The sequence below is a fragment of the Pygocentrus nattereri genome, chromosome 2 (genome assembly GCF_015220715.1).
Source record: "Pygocentrus nattereri isolate fPygNat1 chromosome 2, fPygNat1.pri, whole genome shotgun sequence".
Classification (NCBI taxonomy): Eukaryota; Metazoa; Chordata; class Actinopteri; order Characiformes; family Serrasalmidae; genus Pygocentrus; species Pygocentrus nattereri.
The window spans coordinates 6,763,964-6,788,075 of record NC_051212.1 but is presented as its reverse complement, the minus strand read 5'-3'; the positions used below and the strand labels follow the sequence as shown (position 1 = coordinate 6,788,075).

At 43.1% G+C, this 24,112-nt stretch overlaps 1 protein-coding gene across 2 annotated transcripts in view; it reads right to left on the bottom strand.

Annotated features, from left to right (window-relative positions):
* The window catches only part of LOC108439991 (corticotropin-releasing factor receptor 2), a 279,618-nt gene that overhangs the window by 210,711 nt on the left and 44,795 nt on the right, over positions 1–24,112 (bottom strand). Inside the window, exon 1 of one of the 2 annotated variants that reach the window (XM_037534287.1) lies at positions 5,691–6,140. The exons of the other annotated variant lie outside the window; for it this stretch is intronic. Within the exon in view, the coding sequence (XP_037390184.1) occupies positions 5,691–5,732 (42 nt within the window). The 5' untranslated portion in view covers positions 5,733–6,140. Of the gene's footprint in view, positions 1–5,690; positions 6,141–24,112 lie in introns of those variants that run through there. 2 annotated transcript variants of the gene reach the window in all.

Here is a 24,112-nt window from a genome sequence, read left to right as displayed (position 1 = left end):
AAAAAGAATTAAGTTAATGTTTGGGAAAGGCCAAGTAAAAGTCCTGGCCTTGGTCCTACAGAACTGTCGTGGAAGGACCTGAAGCAGCAGTTCATGGCAGGAAACCCACCAACATAACAGAGCTGAAGCCGTTTTGTTTGGAGGGGCTATAACTCCACCAATGCCGATGAGCAGGCCTAATCAACAGCTACCGGAAATGTTTAGTTACAGTTATTGCTGCACTGAAAGCAAAGGTTCACATACTTTTGCCACTCACTGATCTGTAATATTCAATAACTTTCCTCAATAAACCGAGGACCAAGTCTAATATTTTTTGTGTCAATGTTAATTTCGGTTCTCTTTACTATTATGACAGTCAAATTTATGCATAACGTCTTTACAAGAGTTTATATTGTCTAATAACTAGTTACACATCAATAACATGCAACACTAACTATATACAAATGATTTACTCAATGTTATAGGTGGATTACAGAAGTACACCCTTATGTAATTAGACATCTATATTAACGTCTTTTTACATAACACTACATTTATATTTTCCATAATTGTGTTGTAACAAGGTAACCTAGTCACATCACCTTAATTACCACTCTATAGTTACCACTTAGTAATTGCATTGTATGTATAAAACAACTGAAGTTAATCCACATGTATAATTACATTAGAGAAATGTACTGTTTTAATTTTAGTTTTTAAGAAGGCTGCCAGTCCAGATGTCAATTCAGTGCATAGTAACATTAGATTATATGTAGCAAAATTAATATATGATATATATTCTCTCTTCACTTTTCTTACATAGTGATCCTTGATGTATTTTTTCAGACCTATTTATTAAATTCAAAAACAGTTAAAACAAAAAATAAATGCGTGCAGGGGTCCTTTTGGGGTATGTTGCCCTGAGGCAACATTGCGCAACATTGAGAATTATATAGAGCTGTGTTCCCTGAAGTGGTGAGACCTGGCTTGTGACTGGCTAAATCCATTTCACTCTCTTGCAGTGTTGCTTCTAGGCAACAAATATATTTCTGTAAATTCTCTTAACAAAAAAAATTACACTGAACGTTAAAAAGAGGTTAAAATGTGCCCAAGAAGAGACTATGACCAAGCACATGCTCTGTATTGACTTACTCAAACTCTTTCCATTATTGTTGACACTATCATAGTCTTTAAATATGTATAACCTTACTGTAAACTAAGGAAAATGAGTTTGTTGCCCTGAGGCAACATTGCGCAATAGAGGGTCAACAACCTCACAATTCAGAGGATCCAGAGATATTTGAGAGAAGTTCACAGAATAGAATAAGACATATGAGCTTTGGAACAACTTTGATCACATGACCATTCGAAATTTTATTTTCAAAATTCTTCTTATAGAGAAATTCTGTATAGACCCAGAGCTCCTTATAGGGGCATAGGAGCAAGGTGTGTTTAACGTGGTTACGTGACGTGTTATCTACGTTTTTAATTGGCTCTTTCATGAAAGATATTCCATGAACTGAAGCTGCATGAACGTCTTACTGTGTAAAGTAAGCCTTTACCTAAGAAACTGTAGCACAACAAAGTATGTCAATCCCAGCAACAGCAGCTAAAACGAGAGCACCTCCGTGGGTTGAGCGGGGATGTGTCACTTTTGACCAGCGCTAAATTCCAGCCCCGCAGTCTCAGCCTAAAAGCTTTAAAAGCCGTTATTGCAGAACTAAACCTGGCTGTTTTCTGCAGGTCCTGATCAGACAAAAGAAAAAAGCTGGCCTTCATTAATTACTTTCTTTCAGCCCAGCGCTCTGCTGCTCTTAGGCCTAGCATGGGGCCAATCAGATCCCACTGCCCTCACCAATTACACGCATTTGTCCATCTTAAGTGTTTCAGCATTTTAAACTGCTTTCATAAGCATTTATCAGCAAGTCTGACAGCAGTTATAGGTCAATTGGTGGTGCTTTTTAAGTTTTTACCAAAAAAAAAAAAAAAAAAAATGACCTGCAATGCAATAAAGTGAAAAACCCTTATTTCAGTGAAATGTTCAGGTTAGTGAATGCGGTTATTAAAAATATTCCAATTCGAGGGGGTGGGGTGGGGGGTTAAGGATTATTCAAACTAAATGAGGTCACATTTACATGACATGAGGTCGCAGTCTAAGCGTTGACCATGTTCAATATTACAGTCGATCCAGAGGGAGGAGTCTGCGCACCGAGGCATTCACTTCAGTTTATCATTCAGCATTACAGCCTGTTACATTACAATGCTTAGAAACCCACTGAACTGCCTGCTGACAACTACATCTAATATTTTACTACATATTTACAACCCCATTTCCAAAATATTTGGGATACTGTTTCACTGAAAATAGAAAACACATAACATACACTATGGTTCCAAAAGTTTTCACTCACGCATCCAAATCACTGAATCCAGGTGTTCCAGTCACTTCCATGGCCACAGGTGTATAAAGCCGAGCCCCTAGGCCTGCAGACTGCTTCTACAGACATTAGTGAAAGAATGGGTCGCTCTCAGGAGCTCAGTGAATTCCAGCGTGGTACCGTGATCGGACGCCACCTGTGCAGCAAGTCCAGTCGTGAAATTTTCTCACTGCTAAATAAATATTCCTCAGTCAGCTGTCAGTGGGATTATAACAAAGTGGAAGTGATTGGGAACGACAGCAACTCAGCCACAAAGTGGTCGGCCACGTAAAATGACAGAGCGGGGTCAGTGGATGCTGAGGGGCATAGTGCGCAGAGGTCACCGACTTGCTGCAGAGTCAATCACTACAGACCTCCAAACTTCATGTGGCCTTCAGATCAGCTCAAGAACAGCGTAGAGAGCTTCATGGAATGGGTTTTCATGGCCGAGCAGCTGCATCCAAGCCTTACATCACCAAGCTCAATGCAAAGCGTGGAATGCAGTGGAGTAAAGCACCGCCACTGGACTCTAGAGCAGTGGAGACGTGTTCTCTGGAGTGACCAATCACGCTTCTCCATCTGGAAATCTGATGGACGAGTCTGGGTTTGGGGGTTGCCAGGAGACGGCACTTGTCTGACTGCATTGTGCCGAGTGTAAAGTTTGGTGGAGGGGGGATCATGGTGTGGGGCTGTTTTTCAGGAGTTGGGCTCGGCCCCTTTGTTCCAGTGAAAGGAATTCTTAAAGCTTCAGCACCAAGAGATTCTGGACAATTTCATGCTCCCAACTTTGTGGGAACAGTTTGGGGACGGCCCCTTCCTGTTCCAACATGACTGAGCACCAGTGCACAAAGCAGGTCCATAAAGACGTAGATGAGCCAGTTTGGTGTGGAAGAACTTGACTGGCCTGCACAGAGTCCTGACCTCAACCCCATAGAACACCTTTGGGATGAATTAGAGCGGAGACTGTGAGCCAGGCCTTCTCGTCCAGCGTCAGTGTCTGACCTCACAAATGCGCTTCTGGAAGAGCGGTTAGAAATTCCCATTAACACACTCCTAACCCTTCCCAGAAGAGTTGAAGCTGTTATAGCTGCAAAGGGTGGGCCAACATCATATGAAACCCATGGATTAAGAATGGGATGTCATTCAAGTTCACGTGTGTGAGAAGGCAGAGGAGCAAATACTTTTGGCAGTGTAGCGTATCAAATGTTAAACCTGAGAAATGTTAGTTTTTTTTTTATTTGATGGCAACATGTTCCAAAGAAGTTGGGATGGGGGGCCTGTTTACCACTGTGTTTCATTACCTCTTTTAACAGCACTCTAAGTGTGTGGGAACTGGGGAGACGCTGCTGTAGTTTAGAAAGTGAAATATTTTCCTGTTCTTCACCGCCTTTGCTAAAGAACCCTAAAAGAACCATCATTTGAAGCGTGTGCCTAAATAACATAACTGAACTAGAAGGGACAGTTATATACTGTACGTGTGTACTTATGTCTGCGAGTCTGTAGGTGATGTCTTTATGAAGGTCAGTGCGAAACGTCCTGTGTGATCATTTGTCGTGGTCATCTTTAAATACGCACCATTCTCCCGTTTGCTATGGGGTAAGAAACGATTTGATTGCATTTGCCTTTTTCATTCTTTCAATCTCAAAAACACAAGCACACTGTTCCTGTATAGATCCCATGATCCTGCATAGACGTTTGGTAACTGTGACCCATAACAACGGTAGGGGGGGGGGTAAAATTATTCATATTGACAGGTATATAATCGCTGTTATATCATTTCAGTTTTGAAAACACCTGTTAAAATTCACATTGTTTATAAATTTCATGATAAATGGACCAACAGAAATGGCCCAAAACGACTTGGAAATAAATTCTGGTTCCACTGACTTACATTAAAAGTAGAGCAGGTTTTTTCCTTCTCCTGTAAAGTTACCATTTTGGAGATATGAGGTTTTGCTCCGACAGCAGCGATATGTTAAATGGGTGGTACTGAGAGGAGTTTTGGTTGCTGACCATCTTGGAGAGATACATTTACACTGCTATGCTTTGCATGATTGGATCTGTATCTGTTTTAAATGAGTTTACAAGCCAGCTTGACCCAAGTGGTTGACACGACCAGGGTGACTGACCAGCCAAACCATGAACGCTAATGCCCATGATGCTCATCCTGTTAAGCTGGTTTCCAGCTTAACCAGCTGGTTGACCAGCACAGGTGGATATTCATGTCAGCCACCTAGAGCATTAAAGACCTGCTTAGACCTTCTGAAACCAGCTAGCAGAAGAACCTGGTCTTGGCTGGATTATTCAGCAGGGATTACTCAACGTTTTAATATAAGAAGCTAAATGAACTGATTGCCATGAAGTTGAGTTCAATGAAGTTGTAGTTATACAACAATAAGCATTTTATGTTGAAAGTTCAATTAACTCAGCATATTAAGGCCACGAAGTTATTTACTTTAAGTTAAAGCATTGGATAATTTTTACAGTATGGAATAAGAATGGCGTTCTAATAAAATGAATATTCATAATTCATCAGATTGCAAATATTAAGATTAAGGTTAAGGCAGAAATTTAAAAACATCATAAAATTGATTACAGTTTCTCTCATCATTTCATTCATTTCTTGTTCAGGGGATTCTCAAAATGTTGGATAAAATATCTAAAAACTTCTTTTGCTGTACAGTTTGTGAAATTCCAAGTTTATAAAATAGCAAAAAAAAAAAAAAAGTTCACATGACAGTGGTTTTCATTTTTTAGTGTACCAAACATCCACTGTCCAGTCGCTGCTTCTGCCTTTATGGCATAATATTTGTTTTCCAATCCATCATTTCTAATAACGTGAGCACCGTATGAGACGCGCTCGCTGTGGACGCCTGACAGAGTGAATAACGGCTCCACTACGACTGAATTCCCACACACTCTGGACGGTCCTATGGGGACCAACCCTTTTGCTTTTCCATGACGTCTGTGTCATGTTCCTTTCTGCTTGAGTGACGGAGCTACAGGAACTGCAGCCGATCTCATTTCACACATCAAACCTCAACGAATAAAAGCAGTCAGTCATTCCACTCTGGGTGTGATGAGGTCTGTTGGACTACCTGCCGTTGAGTACGGCCCAAAAAGTTATTCGCAATCTAAATCCACCTGCTTTGAATTTGATCGACATCTCAGATGATATTTCAAATCCTCTGAGGAACGTCTGCTGTCCTCCAATGAGGGAATGAGGTTTCAGCAGAAAGCAGGTGTGCAGCTGCGGCATGTTGGACGTTTTAATATAGAACATCAAGTACTTACACAGACGAAAAGAAGACAGATTACAATCTTCATTGCATCCATTTTGGTTGTTCAGGTGGTGCTTGAGAAGATCATCGTCCAGAGGGAGATGAGTTCAGTTGGAAAAGTCCAGAAAACAGATTTAAAAACCAAAAATCTTAAGTTAATATCGATTTGTCAAAAAAAGGACCACAGATTTCGTCCAATTGTCCAAACAGTGTCGACATACAATTCCAATCAAATTGTGGGAGTCAGCAAGTCAAGAGGACAGTTAGAAGTGAAGACATCCGTCCATGTAAGAAGCTCCAAAAAGTCACGACTTCCAGAAGACCCCTCCAGGCTGACACTCACAGGCCCTTCTGAAGTTGTGAAATTGAAACTTCATGTGAAGCTTCAGTGCTGGAGTCGCTGTGCGGTCAGGCAAGTCTTCCACATGCTGCCTGTCTGACTGCGCTGGCTGATCAGCTGGGCAACACTACAATGTCCAGAACTATTTTAGTGCACGGTCTCCGCGCTCGCTTTTTAAGGGTTTTGAGTGGCTGCAGCGTGCAGGGGGAAGTAGAGGAGGGTCCGCACCGAGACCAGCTGGGCTGTTGGGGGCGGGTGCTGTGGGATTTGGAGAATGCAGGACATTTAGGAAGAGGCAATAAGAAGACCTGAGGGATGTTCCAGAAAGGTCAGGACGCTCCGAAGTCTCAGGGAAACAGGTGGTTAAAGTGATAATCTGGGCAAAATGTACAGTTTCCTCCCTCGCCTCAAAAGCCAAGACGTGTTTGGTGTCTTAAGTTTGCTTCTTTAGTTTTGCACTGATGCCACAAAGCTAATTTAGCTAATAGGTTATGGAATGGAACATATTTTTGTATGCAAGTATTACACCAGAGAGGCCAGGTTGAGATGGTTTGGACATGTGTTGAGGAGGAATAGTGGATATATTGGGCAAAGAATGTTGGAGATGGAGCTGCCGGGTAGAAGGAGAAGAGGTAGACCTCAGAGAAGGTTTATGGATGTAGTGAAGGTGGACATGGAGATGGTTGGTGTGAAAGTAGAGGAGGCAGTGGATAGGGCAAGATGGAGGCAGATGATCCGCTGTGGCGACCACTAAAGGGAGCAGCCGAAAGAAGAAGAAGATGTGTATTACAGGGTGATTCACTTTACATTCTGTAATAACTAACACGAAGCAATCTGAACCAAACAACATGCAATGAGCTCCTCAGTATATGGAGCTTCGAACAAGCCGGGATGCTCCTGCGTCCGACCGATGAAGTAGGTGGTGGACAGCCGTTGCCACGTTTAACCTCTGTTTGCAGCTTCCGAGTGTAGACCCCCGCATCCCTTCAGGTGTCTGGTAGAAAACGGAGATCATGTAATGCAACCACTTACTCACACGTCAAGATATGTAGCACATTTGTTTGGTTCAGAACGCTTCGTCCTCACGGGAGTTACAGCAGAATATTCAGGGCCTCTTTCGAGTGAATCTCCCTGTAGTTAGTGTTGAGTGTAATGAAGGTACTGACTGATCTGCACTGTACTTCACCTTAACCACATACATCAGCAGTTCAGACACTCACACTCCATGTACTTCACATAAAGAAGATCAGGTCAGAACCTCATTTCACAGAGTATCAACACCTACAGCTCTCGCTTCTGGAGTGCTAATAGTTCATCTGATCAGATTTAAAATGAAGACAAATTCATTTCTAAAAAGGTATCAGACACTGAAGTGCATTTGGCTTCTTTCATACGTTTTCATGTATCGCTGCTGTCGGATCAGAACCTCGTATCTCCGAAATCATAACTTTACAGGAGAAGGAAAAGCCCTTCTTTACTTTAAAGCCAGAACCTTTTCTGGGTGATTTTGGGTCATTTGTTTTGGTCCATTTGTCATGGAATTTACATGACAATGTAATGTCAATAATGGACAACAGGTTCTTTTTTTTTTTTTTTAATTACGCCAAAAACTAAAAAAATGAAGATAAGGTTTTGTTCTGAAATATTTATTATATTTCTGCATTTTCATATGTTTGTAAGCATATTTATATACATGTGTTTTTGTATGGTGTATTTCTGTGTGTAATATTTCTTTATATGTTTTAAAACAAATCAATATTAATATATTTGATTAATATGGCAATACTCTGAAATACATTTTAGTGTTTGGAATGCACTTCAGAACGGACAGCAACGTATTTAAATGCATTTCAAATTCAGTGAAATACACTGATCAGGCATAACATTATGGAGATTTTAAACACAAGTGTCACTGCTGGACTGAGAATAGTCCACCAACCAAAAATATCCAGCCAACAGCGTCCTGTGACCACTGATGAAGGACCAGAGGATGACCAACACAAACTGTGCAGCAGCAGATGAGCTGTCGCCTCTGACTTTACATCTACAAGGTGGACCGACAAGGTAGGAGTGTCTAATAGAGTGGACAGTGAGTGGACACAGTGTTTAAAAACTCCAGCAGCACTGCTGTGTCTGATCCACTCGCACCAGCACAACACACACTAACACACCACAACGTCAGTGTTACTGCAGTGCTGAGATCCACACTGATCCACCACCCAAATAGTACCTGCTCTGTGAGGGTCCATGGGGGTCCTGACCACTGAAGAACAAAGTATCAGAGAAACAGATGGACTAAAGTCTGTAACTGTAGAACTACAAAGAGCAGCTATACAGTAAGTGGAGCTGATAAGACAGATAATGAGCGCAGAGACAAGGAGGTGGTCAGGATGTTCTGCCTGACCGGTGTTTGCCCATACATTTCTTCCCCTATGGGAGACGACTTCTGATGAGGTCTCTTGAATGTGTGGTTTATAATAATTTCTCACAAGCACTTTGAAGGTGGGTAATTTGAAAGTGATTTTATTTCTCTAGCTGCCGTTTGTTGCTACCACATGAGGTTATTTGTTTTAGGTTGCACAGAATGGACTTTACAGTGTGAGCTGCATTAAAACCAGCAGAAAAAAAAAAAAAAAAAAAAAAAAACCCACGTAGAAAATACCAGGTTTGAGTATAAAAATGCCATATTAGTGTGTTCTCTGTGCAGCATATATGAAAATCAAGAAATAACTGAGGGTGACCAAATGATGACTTCACTAGCGCTGCTGCTGCAAAGCTGAACGTCACATATTGAGCACGGCATCAGTGCAGATAGGCCTCAAAGTCTAGCTCAGGCGCCAGTCTCAACACACCAGCTTTCATCAGCTGTTCTCAATTAAGTGACCGCTCATCTGGCCGCCTGCTACGCATAGGATTGGCTCAACTCATCAGGCCATCTAAGCTGCCCATTCTTGCCGCTCCTCTGCGAGCCACTTTGCAGCCCACCTCCCCCAACTGCCTCCTCCATGCTGTGTTTGTCTTAATTAATGTCATGTTTGGCGCCATTGATGCCGCTCTGTTCTGATTTTTCTGCTGCTCTCCATGCCTTGGGCTTTCCATATGTGCACCTGGAAGGCCAGGGAGGTCCCACAGAGCCATACCACCCAATATAATTTACTGCTATTGCCAGCAAAATATTGTTTTCAACAAATGGTCCTGACTGAACTGCATTTTTTACATTTACGCCATTTGGCAGATCAATTTACACAGCTAGGCGAAGGCAGTGTTAGGAGTCTTGCCCAGGGGCATCGCCTGGGGTGGGCTTCCGGGGCTTCAGCCAACGAATGATTATCCAGTAGCCCCGAACCTTTTCGCTCAGCTGTACTATTAATGAGGAGGCCAATGCTGCTGTGAGAATAGGAAATCTCTTAACGCCAATCATAGTGCCGCTTCAAGGATAAAGTTCCGCCTTTCAGGAGAAACAGCCAATCAGCTTGCTGGTTTTGCGGGCGCGGAGGAGAGCCCACCCCCACCCCCGTGGGGGAGCGCACATGTGCTCTAGCCATTTTTGGCAGCAGGTTGCAGGAAAAGCTGACGGTGAAAGAAAACGGATATACGGCGTTTTTTCAAGGAGAAAGGAAACGGTAGTTAACTATGTAAACTGTGATGACATTGTTTGTGGAGCTCTGATAGCTGGTTAAAAACACACGTCTCCCAATCAAAACACACAGATCAAACCCACTGTGTGCTTAATAAAATGCAGCTTGTCACTAGTCAGCTTCGGAATTAGTTAGCTAACATAGTTAGTTAGCCTATCTATCTAGTTAACCTAGATAGCTTAGGTAGTGAAGGTTTGAGAAAAAAAAAAAAAAAAAAAAAAAAAACCCTTATATAGCTAGTTATGTTATAGCTAGTTATAGTTAGTATGTTCAACATGCCCTGATGTACCTGATAAGCTAATAACTATTTCATTTTCAAATTGTGTTTAATAATTTGGGATTTATTGTGTGTGTGTGTATATATATATATATATATATATATATATATATAAAAAAATATAATTAATTGGGCAGAGCCCCGGATCTTTACATACCCAGGCAACGCCCCTGGTCTTGCCCAAGGAATCTTATTGGTATAGTGTAGGGTGGTTACCCAGGCGGGGAATTGAACCCTAATCTACAGCATCGAAGGCAGAGGTGTTACCCACTACACTACTATTTTTTAGATTCTTATGCATTTCTCTCTCACCGTGGAAGAATCTGATTGATCGATGTACTGCTGTAGGAAATGGTTGGTCTAGTGTAGTGAATAAAAGGAGTTCAAATCCTGGTTAAGGCAAGAACAGCATGCTATACTAATTAGAGTCCTTGGGCAAGACACCACCCCTTCATTTGTCTGTAACAATGCAATTTGTAAGTTGCTCTGGATAACGGAGTCTGTCAAATGCATGTGGAAAGCAAATGAAACACAAAAAGGTACAAAAGTGTGGATTCTGTCTAACCAATTAGGCTGAGGGACACGTCGGCATGTTCTGTAGATGCGCATACGCAACCAATATCTTGGTAAATGCAGTTTTAACCAGAAATGACTGTCTTATATAAAACTTATGTGGTTTGACACTCTATGAAAACATGGACATAACAGCTAAAGCCAGTCATTTCCATTGCTCAGCTTTTGTTTGATGTGTCTGTCTCCTTTTCTCAGTGAGGTTCTTGATCAGCTACACGCCCTTTCAGACCCACAGTGCTGAGTGGTCTTCTCACAGTGGACAGAAACACCTGTGGATGTTTTCAGATCTGAAGCAGCTTGATCTTCTCCTCTCTCTCAGAGATGAAAGCTTCCAGTGCTGTTTATCTGATGGGGGCAGTTTTGGGGTCGACCAGGTCTTCCAGGTGGTTGTAAGGAACCTCGTTTTGAACTTCAGTTTTGGACAATTTTGACTTATTTTCCTTCAACTCTTTCCCTCCTTGTGCAAGTGGATTATGTAATAACTTCATGTAAACACTTTTGACTGGACATTGAATAAAGTGTGGTGTGTGACCTGTGCTGAGTAGTGCACATGCCAGCAAACCCTGTGGCGTCCCCATATGTAGGTTAGCATGTGTTAAAGACTGTCCAGTCAGCATTTAGATGATTAAGGAAAGTTGTTTTGCGTGACTGCGAGTGGTCATCTGCCTGTTGAGTTATTACACATGACAGCAGCGTGCTAATGTGTGTCGCAATAGAGGTCAGTTTGTGTGGTGGCTGTTTAGGATGTGTTTGCCTTGAAAGCAGAAAACTGGTGGTCAGTGTTCTGACTGAGATCAGTGTTTTGGGGCGAGGATGTTGCAAATTGAAGCTTCATTCTGCCATCATTGTAGATAAAGTTAGTCATTAGATGGACAGTATTGTGTTCAAAGCTCTGTGTATGGACTACAGCATTATAGGAATGTACGTTCACGAGGTCAGTGAGCGCAAACAGCCAATGAGCTGTTCCGCTCACTAACCAATCAGCACTCAGTAGCAGTAATGCTAACAAAACCTGTTTACTGTAGCGAAAACATGCTGGTGAGTTTTTGCTTTTTTTTAGTGAACTACATCCTTCTACTTTGCCTAATTAAAGGAAAAGTTCTGGGCGAGGGATTAGAAACCATTTCAACTATTCGTTTTTAGCTGTTTAGCTCTATTGACCTCCCCCCCCCCCATTGGCTGAGGACTTGCTCATTGGCACCTTCAGGCATTTTGCAGTCATGCTTTTGATATAACAAGCGAAACAGGAAGAGGCCAGTCTCCTCATAAACCGGCTCCGGTAGCGCCATTGATCAAGAATGCAAATTCACATGTTAGCATGCTAAAACTGAAACTACTCAAAGTTTTACGTGAAAAGTATTCGCTCTGTGGCATCCATCCTTCAATCTTCCTTAGCTCACTCATTACTCCAGCGCTGTGTTCCCTTTACTGGCTTCCTGTAGCTGCCTACATTAGATTTAAAACACTGACACTGGCCTAGAATGGACCAGCCCCTCCCAAAACACAGGCAACAAATTAGTGGCCAAACCTGGATCCTGACCTTGAGCCCTTCAAGCTTCAAGCCCTGCCTAGCTTGACCCCAATCCTTCAAGACGAAGGCAAGAAAAATAAAGACTTTCTCTGTCCTGGAACCCAGGTGGTGGAATGAACTTCCATTGGTTGTCCAAACAGCAGGGTTCCTCGCCGTCTTCAAACGCCCACTGAAGACCGTCTCATTGCGAAGCACTTAGGTCCAAGCTAAATGGTAGATTGGATTCTAATCTATTTGGACTCGAATTCAAAGCATGTTGGTAAGTTGCTCTGGATAAATGAATGTGTTTTCTTGCATCTAATAATCTGATAACTGCAGAAAAACGGATCAGTAATCCGATCAACGTGTTTACATGCTTACAAGCTCAAATTCCATGCCGTGGCTTCCCCCCTGCACTCACTGTCTGAAACGATGTAAACAGAAATGTAAACCACTCATTGCAATGAACTCCATGGAAATTAATGCCAACATTTTGCTGCAGAGATGCTGGTGTGGCTGGTCTCAGAGGTAAAGGTCTTCTGCCATCATAACCTCTGGTAGTCAACAGAGTAAAGTACATGCTGAAAAAGATTTTACATTTGATTTGTATTTTTGAATCCATAATCACAGACATTTTAGCTTCATAAAGCTTCGTCTTTGATCTGCAGTGTTCTGCTACCGCTAACGATTCTCTCCGTGAGCTGCACCAAACTGGACGTCACTAACAATCCGAAACCACCTCCACGCACCCAGTACACTCATTACAATCAATTGATTGAACAATCAATGGGTGTTATCAGCATCATTACCCATGAATTTCAGCACTTGCTCTTGCTGTTGTGCTTTGGTTTTCTGGGTAGAGTCCATGTAAAATGCTTGCTGTGAGAAAGCAGTGCGAAAATTAAGGGCAATCACGTCAAGTGTCTGGGTTCTGCACTCGGAACACAAAGAGACGGCATCCCGTCATCTTCAATAGGGCAGCAGGGGAACTGGGCTTATTACATTCAAACGCTGCCTGTGGGCCAGAGCTATTTTTAGAGGTTTGAATAAGGGGCACTGATAAATAGCACGATTATAAAACCTTTACCAATTACAATACAATTATGCTCCAATTATCATTAACAGTGTGTCAAGCAGTGTCAGGAATCACATAAATAAGTGTATTACATTGTTTATCAACTTGACCGTTTGAGGCAAGCAGGTGATGGTTTAATCATGCCGTTAGCGCCATGCTAATTGGTGGGATACAAGCTTACTTTACTTGTTAGCTACCATACAAAACTAAAGAAGGCAACTGCGGACACCAAGCATGTCTTGGCCGATGGACTTCATTTGAGGAGATCTTTGCTTTGCTGGTTTAGTCTCAGAGAGTTGGGACTTCCAGGACCTGAATTTTTGACGTCTGTCATCCTGTATGTGTCCAACTGAGCTAATGACTCCTTCAAATCTCGATTCAGTCTCATTTCAACTCTCACCCCTACCCATTAGCCCTTTCCCCTCTCTTTTGTGCCTTCACGGCTAGGGGATTCTTGTTGAGATGGAGGGGTAGGGCGAGGTGTTAGGGCTACATGGCCCCCCAAACTGAAGTTTTTCAGAGACTCACTCCAAACAGTGTCGGGAGGGGAAACAAAGGCACATTTTTATTTGAGAGTTGTTCCATTTCATGGGGGAAGATTTTAATCACTACCCCTTTTAACTCAGTTTCAAGAGGTGAGATGACTCTTCAATATGAGAGGTGGAGGTCAAAAGACAGAAACGGGACTGGGGCCTTGTCCATTGGTCTCCCAGATCTTTTCCCTGTATGATCCCATTGCCTCTAATCCTCCTTGTGAAACTTGTCTTTCTTGTATCTTAACTGCAATATCCATTGCAGTCCAGAGGAGGTTGGTTCCTCTCAGTGGTTCTCACTCATGCTTTTAGCACAGTGGGTCCCAAACCTGGTCATCAGGGCCCCCCCAAAGTGGTCAACGTTTTTTCTTTAGCCCTGTGTGTTGAGTTTGCTGTGAAAGTGTAGACTGTCTGGGGACCCTGAGGACCAGGTTAGGAAACTGTATTAGTGTGTTTCACGCTCCGAGCCTTGGTTCCTCTCGGCAGTTCCTCCTCATGCTTTTGGGGAGTCATTGGTTCTGAGTCTTGGTTCTTCCTCATGCTAAGCGAGTTTCCCACTCCAGCAGTGACCAAGATGAGACACTCTTGTAGATCACACCACAAGGAAAATTCACAGTGCTACAGCTGCAAAGGGATAGTAAGTGTGCGAGGTCTAATTGTTGGTCCTTCCTTACTAGCACTCCTTCACACATTTGGGGTGAAGCAGATGGTCAGGAAGGAGCTGCTCCATGCCACCAGTCTCTCACGCATGGGGTAGGAGCTGTTCTCCAGCATTGATGCTGGTCTGGCAAACATCCTCCTGTCTCCCACCGCCTGCACTAGGTCTAGGGGGCTTCCCAGGACAGAGCGGCCTTCTTAAGGAGTCTATCAAGTCTCTTCCTGTCCACAGTTGAGATGCCGCAGCCCCAGCACTCCACTCCATAAAAGATGTGTCTAAAAAAGTGGTCCTCAGGAGTTCCCCCTGCACTCCAAATGAACCTCAGTCTCCTTAGTGGGTAGAGTCTGCTCTGGTCTGGTGGTAGAATAGTTTACCCTTTCAATCTTCTGTGGAGTCCTCAAAGTTTTCTGGTTGCAGGGTGACAACTAAACCAGTTCCATATTCACGGTTGCTGCATCACTGAAATAACGGCCAAACACATTTCACAAGAAAAGTTTTATGGGAAACCTTGTCTGAGGTATGGCCAAGGATGTACCGTTCACTGGCTGCAGTGTGATGTGGAGAAAAGTGTGTAGAAGATGTGTAAAACTTGGAGTAAATCAAACCTTTGATGGTGCACACTACTGGTAACCATGTATGAATCAAATCAAATCTCATTCATACGTTTCTTTTAGCCACTTCTTCAGGCTGGCTGTGAGGAAAGTGCAGCATTCTAGCTGAACTGCTTTGTCACCAACTTTCCTTTTTTCTGTTCCAGACAGTGAGTGCTTCCAGACAGGCTGTGATGACTTTTCTGGTCCAGGCAGTTAGAATATGACTCTTATTCACAGGCTTGTTGAGTAAAATGGCATGTAAAGCTCAGAGAGATGGAACAGCACGTCATCCTGCTCCTTCACAGAAATACATTTTCCTCAAAATGACTGATTTCAGCCTTTTTTGGCATTTCAAAGAGGCAATGGTAGGGTAGCGTCAGTGCTTCAAGTTCCCCCTCACAAGTACAAAATGTACAATATCATCTTGAGGGATTTGGTCCCTATAAAGGGATTCCATAGTGTGCAAAAATCTAATTTCATCTGAGTAAATGATCTACAGATCTGCTAATCTGTGCCCTGACAAGTACAAAATATCCTTCTTTTCAATAGCTTGGGGCAATTTGGTCCTTACCAAGAGCTTCAGTCCTGTGTAAAAGTCCTAGTCCATCTGAGAACAGGGCCTATAAAAGCCATTGATCTGGGCAGTAAATAATGGCTTAAGTGTGTGTTCCGGTGTGGGTATGCTGATGCAATTCGGCTGGCACTTCACATTGTCCCCCCCTTTGTTTGTTTCCCTGTTTTGATGTTTTCTCACTGGCCAAGGAGTTTATCACATCCACTGAGATAGCACCCGAGAGCGATTGTCCACCACTGACTCAGGAGGTGTGTTGGGCTGGCCATTTGAGCAACACTACATTGCAGCTATGATGCAGCCTGGACCGGCTGCTGGAGCAACCTATATCACAGTTTTGAGGCTGTCTGGAGTGGTCGCCTGTTCGATGCTACATCGTGGCTACACTATGTCCAACCCCCCCATTTCTAATTAGTCAATTCGGCTACTTTACAGTGCATCCATCACTAACACAGGCATTCAAGTGTGCGCTTTCTGACCGGGGGCAGTTTTGCTGTCTACCAGGTCTTCCAGGTGGTTGTTAGACTTGGACCGGTGGTGTTTGGCTACAGGATAATGTTACCCTTTTGCAGCTAAGGATATTTCTGGCCTTCAAGGCTTCCCAGACCAGCCATCTGTGTGATGCCACACTGTAGTCATGGGATCCCCCCAGGCAAAGCGAGACCTTCCCCCACAGCTAAGGAGTCAGCATGCCAAGTGACTATAGTGCGGTTTGGGGAACCTCCTCTCTTTAGCATTTACTCAAAGAAGCTCAGTGTTTATCATTCAATATTAGTCTCTTCAACTCCTCAGGACCACCGGTGGTTCCAAAATGCACTTCAGGTTCTTCATAACGTTCATATTCCATAAGCTCCGTTCAGAAGCTGGGCGTCGTATGAGGCTATAGCTCTTCTCTCCAGTCTAATAGACGGTGACGTCATTTTAAACCCTTATAATAAAAGAAGCTGAACTTTGTTTTTCTACTGAAAGTCGACCCGTTTTTCCCCAAATCTGGGCTCTAAACTATAAACAGACGGCGTCTCTTCAGTGATCTGCTCTGGAAACATCACTTTTAGAAAATAACACAAACAGTGTTGGAGATTTTTGGCTTTCAGCAGTAAACAGTGTATTGATGTGTAGATCATAAAACATGTTCTGTTCATTTGAGGGGCTTTAATAATAAATAAAATAAAAAATGTACATTTATTCATTTATTTCATGCTGTTAGTTCATAACTTCTTTATGATGGTCACGAAAATTCAGATAGACAAACCAAAAATATAGCCTGGAGAGCCCACCCCACCAGGTTACATCGTTGTGAAAAAGTCAGACCACTCATTTGATTTCCTGTCCAGAAATAAACAAGTACAAGAAGAAAAGACACAAAAGTCCACAAAAGCTCCAGCTACTAAATATAACATACGATTTCAGTATGCAGTGTGTCCATCCTTCGTTCCAATCTTGATGTAAATGGTACAAAAACAGTTAAAGCACCATTTCTCCTTCATTTCTCTTCTTCTAAAGGGCTTACAGTCTTTGAATTGCAGCCTTTTGGTGTGGTAACAATGGAAGTTTGCTTTTCAAAATGTTTATTGGTTCATTCACCATGAGACAAAGTGCAGCTTGGATGTCTAAACACAACAAAACCCCCCGTTTCTCATGGCAGCGATGGACGCTGAGCGGACATGATATTAACAGACTTTTCTTCTGCCTCGTTGCTCTAAACAAATATTTTTGCTCTGCAGGTCATTTTTTAAAAGATGAAAACAGGACCATACAGGCTCCTCAAAGCCCACACACTGGGCTGCTGCGCACCGACACTCAGAGGCAACATGAAAGAGAAACCCAGGGATTTGCTCCGTTCTCGCCGGCAAAGCACTCAGACGTGATCAGATGTGACAGCTTTGCCCTGATCAGTCAGGCACGCTAACGCCACGCGACGATAGACATAACAGAGGACTTCCAAGAGCCGGGCAGACAACCAGAAACGTCCAGCCACTTGATTCCTGATGTGACACTGGCCTTATTCTCGCTGTGTGGATGTAGTAAAACACCAATGAGCCCCAATTCCAGCCTAATAGGATGAAAATGTGTAAAGAAAACGATATAAAACTGACTGTATTCACAGGAACCAGACAGGATAATGGCTTCACAGTCTTTCAAATGAAGAAAACATGGCCTTTATCCGTTAAAGGTGCACAGAAATTAGTGCAAACAGCAGGAACTACTCCATGTCTGATTCCCAAAGTTGTTGTACACTTTTCCTTTATTCAAGATACAAAATGTAGGGGGCCTCGGGGGTGTGGGCCCACCTAATTATCCTCTTAGACCCCATAAATGTCTCAAACATCTGATGGGTCCCTGATAATATATTAAAGTTATGCAGCCCATTAGATTTACATTTAAAAAAACAGCACCCTGAGCCTCAAATACAAATTCAGGAAAAGGTCACTGTTTAGCTGATACACACATACACTATACTTCCAAAATCCAAAATATTCCCTCACCCATCCAAATCATTGGAACATCTGAATTCAATCACTTCCATGGCCACAGGAGTATAAAGCCGAGCCCCTAGGCCTGCAGACTGCTTCTACAGACATTAGTGAAAGAATGGGTCGCTCTCAGGAGCTCAGTGAATTCCAGCGTGGTACCGTGATCGGACGCCACCTGAGCAGCAAGTCCAGTCGTGAAATTTCCTCACTACTAAATATTCCACAGTCAACTGTTAGTGGGATTATAACAAAGTGGCAGTGATTGGGAACGACAGCAGCTCAGCCACGTAAAATGACAGAGCGGGGTCAGTGGATGCTGAGGGGCATAGTGTGCAGAGGTCACCAACTTTCTGCAGAGTCAATCACTACAGACCTCCAAACTTCATGTGGCCTTCAGATCAGCTCAAGAACAGCGTAGAGAGCTTCATGGAATGGGTTTCCATGGCCAAGCAGCTGCATCCAAGCCTTGCATTGCGCTTGGTGATATAAAGCGTTGAATGCAGTGGTGTAAAGCGCCGCCACTGGACTCTAGAGCAGTAGAGACGTGTTCTCTGGAGTCACCAATCACGCTTCTCTGTCTGGAAATCCGATGGACGAGTCTGGGTTTGGCTGGGAGTTGGGCTCGGCCCCTTGGTTTGGATGTCCACACTGCGTTTCACATCAGAGAACCTTTGTCCACCCCACACTACAGGATACAGAGTCGTAAATATTGAACTTATGTAATATTCACAATCTGGTGCCCGACTGGACTGGGTGTATATTAGAGGAGTAAAGATTGAATTATCCCAACGGTGGTTGGTTAGTGTAGTGGGTAACACCTCTGCCTTCTACACTGGGGTTCAATCCCCACCTGCGTAAAACACCCTACACTATTCCAATAAGAGTCCTTGGGCAAGACTCCTAACACCACCTTGGCCTACTTGTGTAAAATGATCAAATTGTAAGTCGCTCTGGATAAGAGTGGCAGCCAAATGCCGTAAATGTAAATGAATTATTGATGCCCCACATCATCATTTAAGATCACTCTGATAGCAGGAGACCTTTCGTGGTTTGGAGGATCAAATTGACCTCAAACTTGGCCTGTTTATCCTGTACCAAGGACCAGACATTAGAAATCGTTTTCACATTTTCTGCTTCTCACCATCCAAGTAACTCCAATTACATTCAACGATGTTGAGATCTGGACAGACTGAACTGCGGGCTGTTGTGCATTAACATTCAGAGGCAACATCCAAGTGAAACCCAGAAATTCACTCCATTTTCACCAAAAATGCGCTCAAACATGATCAGATATGACCACTTTGCCCTATTCAGTGTGGAAAATGGCTTCACACCCTTTTGTGTAAAGAAAACAGTGGCCTTTATTCATCAAATTTACACAGAAATGACCACAAACATGAGCGTAGAAGGACTTTCTAACTTGTCTTATTCAATAAACTGCTGTACATCGAAACAAGCAGAGACTGAATCGGCTTCAAGGCATGAAAATCAAGCATCCGTGCACAAGTTCCTCATTAACATATTTACAAACATCAAGCCTTAAATGTACTTATTCCTGTAGATGTTGGGAAAGTAAGCCAATAAAAGGGACGCATTCACCATGGATTGGCCTATGAGCCAATAGTTGAACTCATCGAGGTGGTAAATATGAGGCAGGTGTGGAAGGTGTTATGAAAGGAAAGGCTGTATACAATCAAGAGACTTTGTTCCATGAGCTGCCATGTGTGCTACACAACATTATATAAAATAGGCAGTAATAAAACATACCAAGCTCATTATTTGATATGTATATACAAACCCATTTCCAAAAGGCTGGAATGCTGTGCATAATGTAAATAAAACCGTACAATGATATCCAAATATTTTAAACCCTATATTTAATTGAGAATAGGGCTCAGAAACACTTCCTAAAGCACCGTCTGTGAACACAGTTTGTACCTGCATTCACAAATGCAAGTTAAAACTCTACCATGCAGGCAAATCCAGATATATACAGAATCCAGAAACACTGCCGCCTTCTCTGGGCCAGAGCGCATTTAAGATGGACTGAGGCAAAAAGGGAAAGTGCCATGTGCTCCAACAAGTCAAAATGAAGTTCTTTTTGGAAATCATGGATGACACATCCCCTAGGCTAAAGAAGAGAGGGACCATCCAGCTGGTCATTACCACACAAAAGCCAGAATCTGTGATGGCAGGGGATGTAAATGAGTGCACATTGCATGGGTGACTTGCACATCTGTGAAGGCATCATTCATGAACAATATATGCAGGTTTCAGAACAACAGAAGCTGCCATCCAGATGACGTCTTTTTCAGGGAAGGCCTTGCGTGTTTTAGCAAGACAACGTCAAACCACATTCTGCACGTATTACAACAGCAAGGCACCGTAATAAGAGTCCGGGTGCTAAACTGACCTGTCTGCAGTCCAAACCTGTCACCCATTGAATACATTTGGCACATTATGAAACGTAAATGGGACAAAGGAGACCCTGAACCGTTGAGCACCTGAAATTCTGTATCAAGCAAACAGTTCACCATTTTCAGCAGTCAGTTTCCTCAGTTCCCAAACAGTGTTGTTAAAAGAATAGGTGATGAACAGTGGTAAACAGGCCCCTGTCCCAACTTTCTAAAAACATGTCTAGTTGTTTCTATGACCACTTTGCATCTGACTATCATTTTCAGTGAAATATAGGCTTTACTTGATCTGCACACCATTGCATTCTGTTTTAATTAACATTTTGCACAGTGTCCCAACTTTTTTGGAAACAGGATTTTAATACTACAACACTGCAGCTTGCATAGGCAGAATGGCCATGGATGGCACCAAAAAAAAAAAAAAAAAAAAAATTTTAAAAGAGTGAACCAAACCTAAGATTTAAAAAAAAAAAAATGGGGGAAAAAAATAAATAAACAGTTGAAAATAAACCCCCTTTAACCGTGGGCTTCCTACATGCTGTTTCATGTAAAGGTGAACCGGAAACAGATGCATGTTTGCAAAGGTTTTAAAAGCCACAGACTCAGGGTGAATTCAATAACTGGACTTCTAATCAGTCTGAAAGTGAACACAGCCTGAGAACTTTCTGTCTGGGCCTTTCTATCTGAACCCGACCTGAGCCAACCCACCAGGAGTCTGAAACTGACCCCAGCACAACAAAAGTCTGTCTGAAACCCAAACCAGACTGTAAAAAAGAACTGTGTCAACTTTTAAAACACGGCGCTCAGCTGTCTGCAAACATGCGAAACGTATGGGCTGACGCAGGTCGCAAGCATGACATGACTGTATTAGGGTCATTCTGATACTCACAGATCCATATTCAGAAATAACACCAGCAGGGGTCAAAACCAGGAGCAACCAAAGAGACTAAACAGGCTCAGAACACAAAGACTTCACAAGCTCAGGGAAAACAAAAGGTTAGCAGTCTTTATGTCATTGGAATGAGCTGCAGGTGTGTGGGAGAGTGGGTGGAGCCAGGGAGAGTCCAAGAAGGTCCCCATTTGGGGGGAGGCATGACAATTTTGAGTCAACTGAATTTCGATTAGCAAATTAACAGAATAAGAATCTGCATTTTTGTCATGTCAAATTATTGCCCAGGCACTAAGTGGATTTATTTCAGTTAAAAGCCCATCATCATCCAAAATGTCAAATTTTGCAAAAATTAAAATTCTGATTTAATGAATTCCCTCAAACAGTGTTTCTGAGCAGCATCTCAAAGGTTTTATTAGTCTAGATAACCTTTCCGTAACGTGCTGCTCTCACGCTGTGTGGAGCTGATATAGTGAGCTTCTCTTGTTTAAACCTACACTTTGAAAAAAGATCCTTCAAGCGTTCTTCAGTCATGGAAATGGATCTATTTAGAACCATGAGGTCAATATAGAAACAGTCCGTGCTTAAATGATTCTTTTCATTGTGAAAGTGTTCTTCAGATTGACAGAGAATGTGTTGTAAATGATTCTATATAGAAGCTTTTTGAAAATGGTTCAGTTTAGCATTGAAAAAGGTTCTATTGTTATGATGCAAAGCTGTAATAAGAGAACCCTTTCTGGTGCTATTTAGAGCCATGTTCAACACATTCTCTGACAATCTGAAGAACGCTTTCACAATGAAAAGAACCATTTAATCATGCAAATGGGTTTTTAAGATAAAGAGCCTATACATAATCATATAGAACCTATACTGAACCAAAAGAACCTTTGAAGAACCATCATTTTTAGGTACCCTATATTTCCAAAAGTATTCGCTCGTCTGCCTTCACACGCATATAAACTTGAGCAACATCTCATTCTTAATCCATGGGGTTTCATATGATGTCGGCCCACCCTTTGCAGGTATAACAGCTTCAACTCTTCTGGGAAGGCTGGGAAGGGTTAGGAGTGTTTATGGGAATTTCTGAAGCATTTTTGAAGCGATTTTCCATAAGCACATTTGTGAGGTCAGACACTGATGTTGGATGAGAAGGCCTGGCTCACAGTCTCCGCTCTAATTCATCCCAAAGGTGTTCTATGGGGTTGAGGTCAGGACTCTGTGCAGGCCAGTCAAGTTCTTCCACACCAAACTGGCTCATCCAGGTCTTTATGGACCTGCTTTGGGCACTGGTGCTCAGTCATGTTGGAACAGGAAGGGGCCGTCCCCAAACTGTTCCCACAAAGTTGGGAGCATCAAATTGTCCAAAATCTCTTGGTGCTGAAGCTTTAAGAGTTCCTTTCACTGGAACTAAGGGGCTTAACCCAACTCCTGAAAAACACCCCCACACCATGAACCCCCTCCACCAAACTATACACTCAGCACAATGCAGTCAGACAAGTACCGTTCTCCTGGCAACCGCCAAGCCCAGACTTGTTCATCGGATTGCCAGATGGAGAAGCGTGATTGGTCACTCCAGAGAACACATCTCCACTGCTCTACAGTTCCTGTACAACTTTCGTAGGATCCAACTCTTCCTCACCCGAGAGGCCGCCCAAGTGCTAGTGCAGTCTCTTGTCATCTTGAGGCATGACTACTGCAACTCACTCTTGGCTGGTCTTCCCATGCAGGCCATCAAGCCTCTGCAACTCATCCAGAATGCAGCAGCACGGCTCATCTTCAATCTGCCCAAGTTCAGCCATGTCACCCCACTGCTGCGCTCCCTTCACTGGCTCCCTGTAGCTGCACAGATCAGATTTAAGACCCTAATGCTGGCCTACAGAGCCAAAGATGGACCAGCCCCTACTGACTTGATGGCAATGGTGAAATCTCAAACTGAACCATGAGCCCTTCAAGCTTGGAGTACAGCTCAGCTTGACCCGCCATCCTTCAAGGCGCGTGGAAGACAAGCGTCGAGAATGTTCTTCGTACTTTACACAGCACTTAAACAAGCATTGAATTATAAGCTGCACTTATATTTTATTGTACTGCACTGTGTATTGTAGTGTATTGTATTTTATTGCATTGAATGGCACAGAGTTCTGTGTTCAGCTCTGTCCCTTTTTCTCTCTGTATCTACAGTGACTTTTTCTTTCTAGCAGTATCTGAGCTCAGGACTGTCTTTTTCTCTAAGCTATTGGTAACTAGCAAAAAGACTTTCTCTAGATTGACAAAGCACTCTGGATAAGAGCGTCTGCTAAATACTGTAAATGTAAATGCTCTAGAGTCCAGTGGTGGCGCTTTACTCCACTGCATTCCACGCTTTGCATTGCGCTTGGTGATGTAAGGCTTGGATGCAGCTGCTCAGCCATGGAAACCCATTCCATGAAGCTCTCTACGCTGTTCTTGAGCTGATCTGAAGGCCACATTAAGTCTGGAGGTCTGTAGTGATTGACTCTGCAGAAAGTTGGTGACCACTGTGCACTATGCCCCTCAGCATCCGCTGACCGCTCTGTCATTTTACGTGGCCGACCACTTCGTGGCTGAGTTGCTGTCGTTCCCAATCGCTTCCACTTTGTTATAATCCCACTGACAGTGGAATATTTAGTAGTGAGGAAATTTCACGACTGGACTTGCTGCACAGGTGGCGTCCGATCACGGTACCACGCTGGAATTCACTGAGCTCCTGAGAGCGACCCATTCTTTCACTAATGTCTGTAGAAGCAGTCTGCAGGTCTAGGGGCTCGGCTTTATACACCTGTGGCCATGGAAGTGACTGGAACACCTGAAGTCAATGATTTGGATGGGTGAGGGAATACTTTTTGAAATATAGTGTATGTAGGTATGTTTAGAT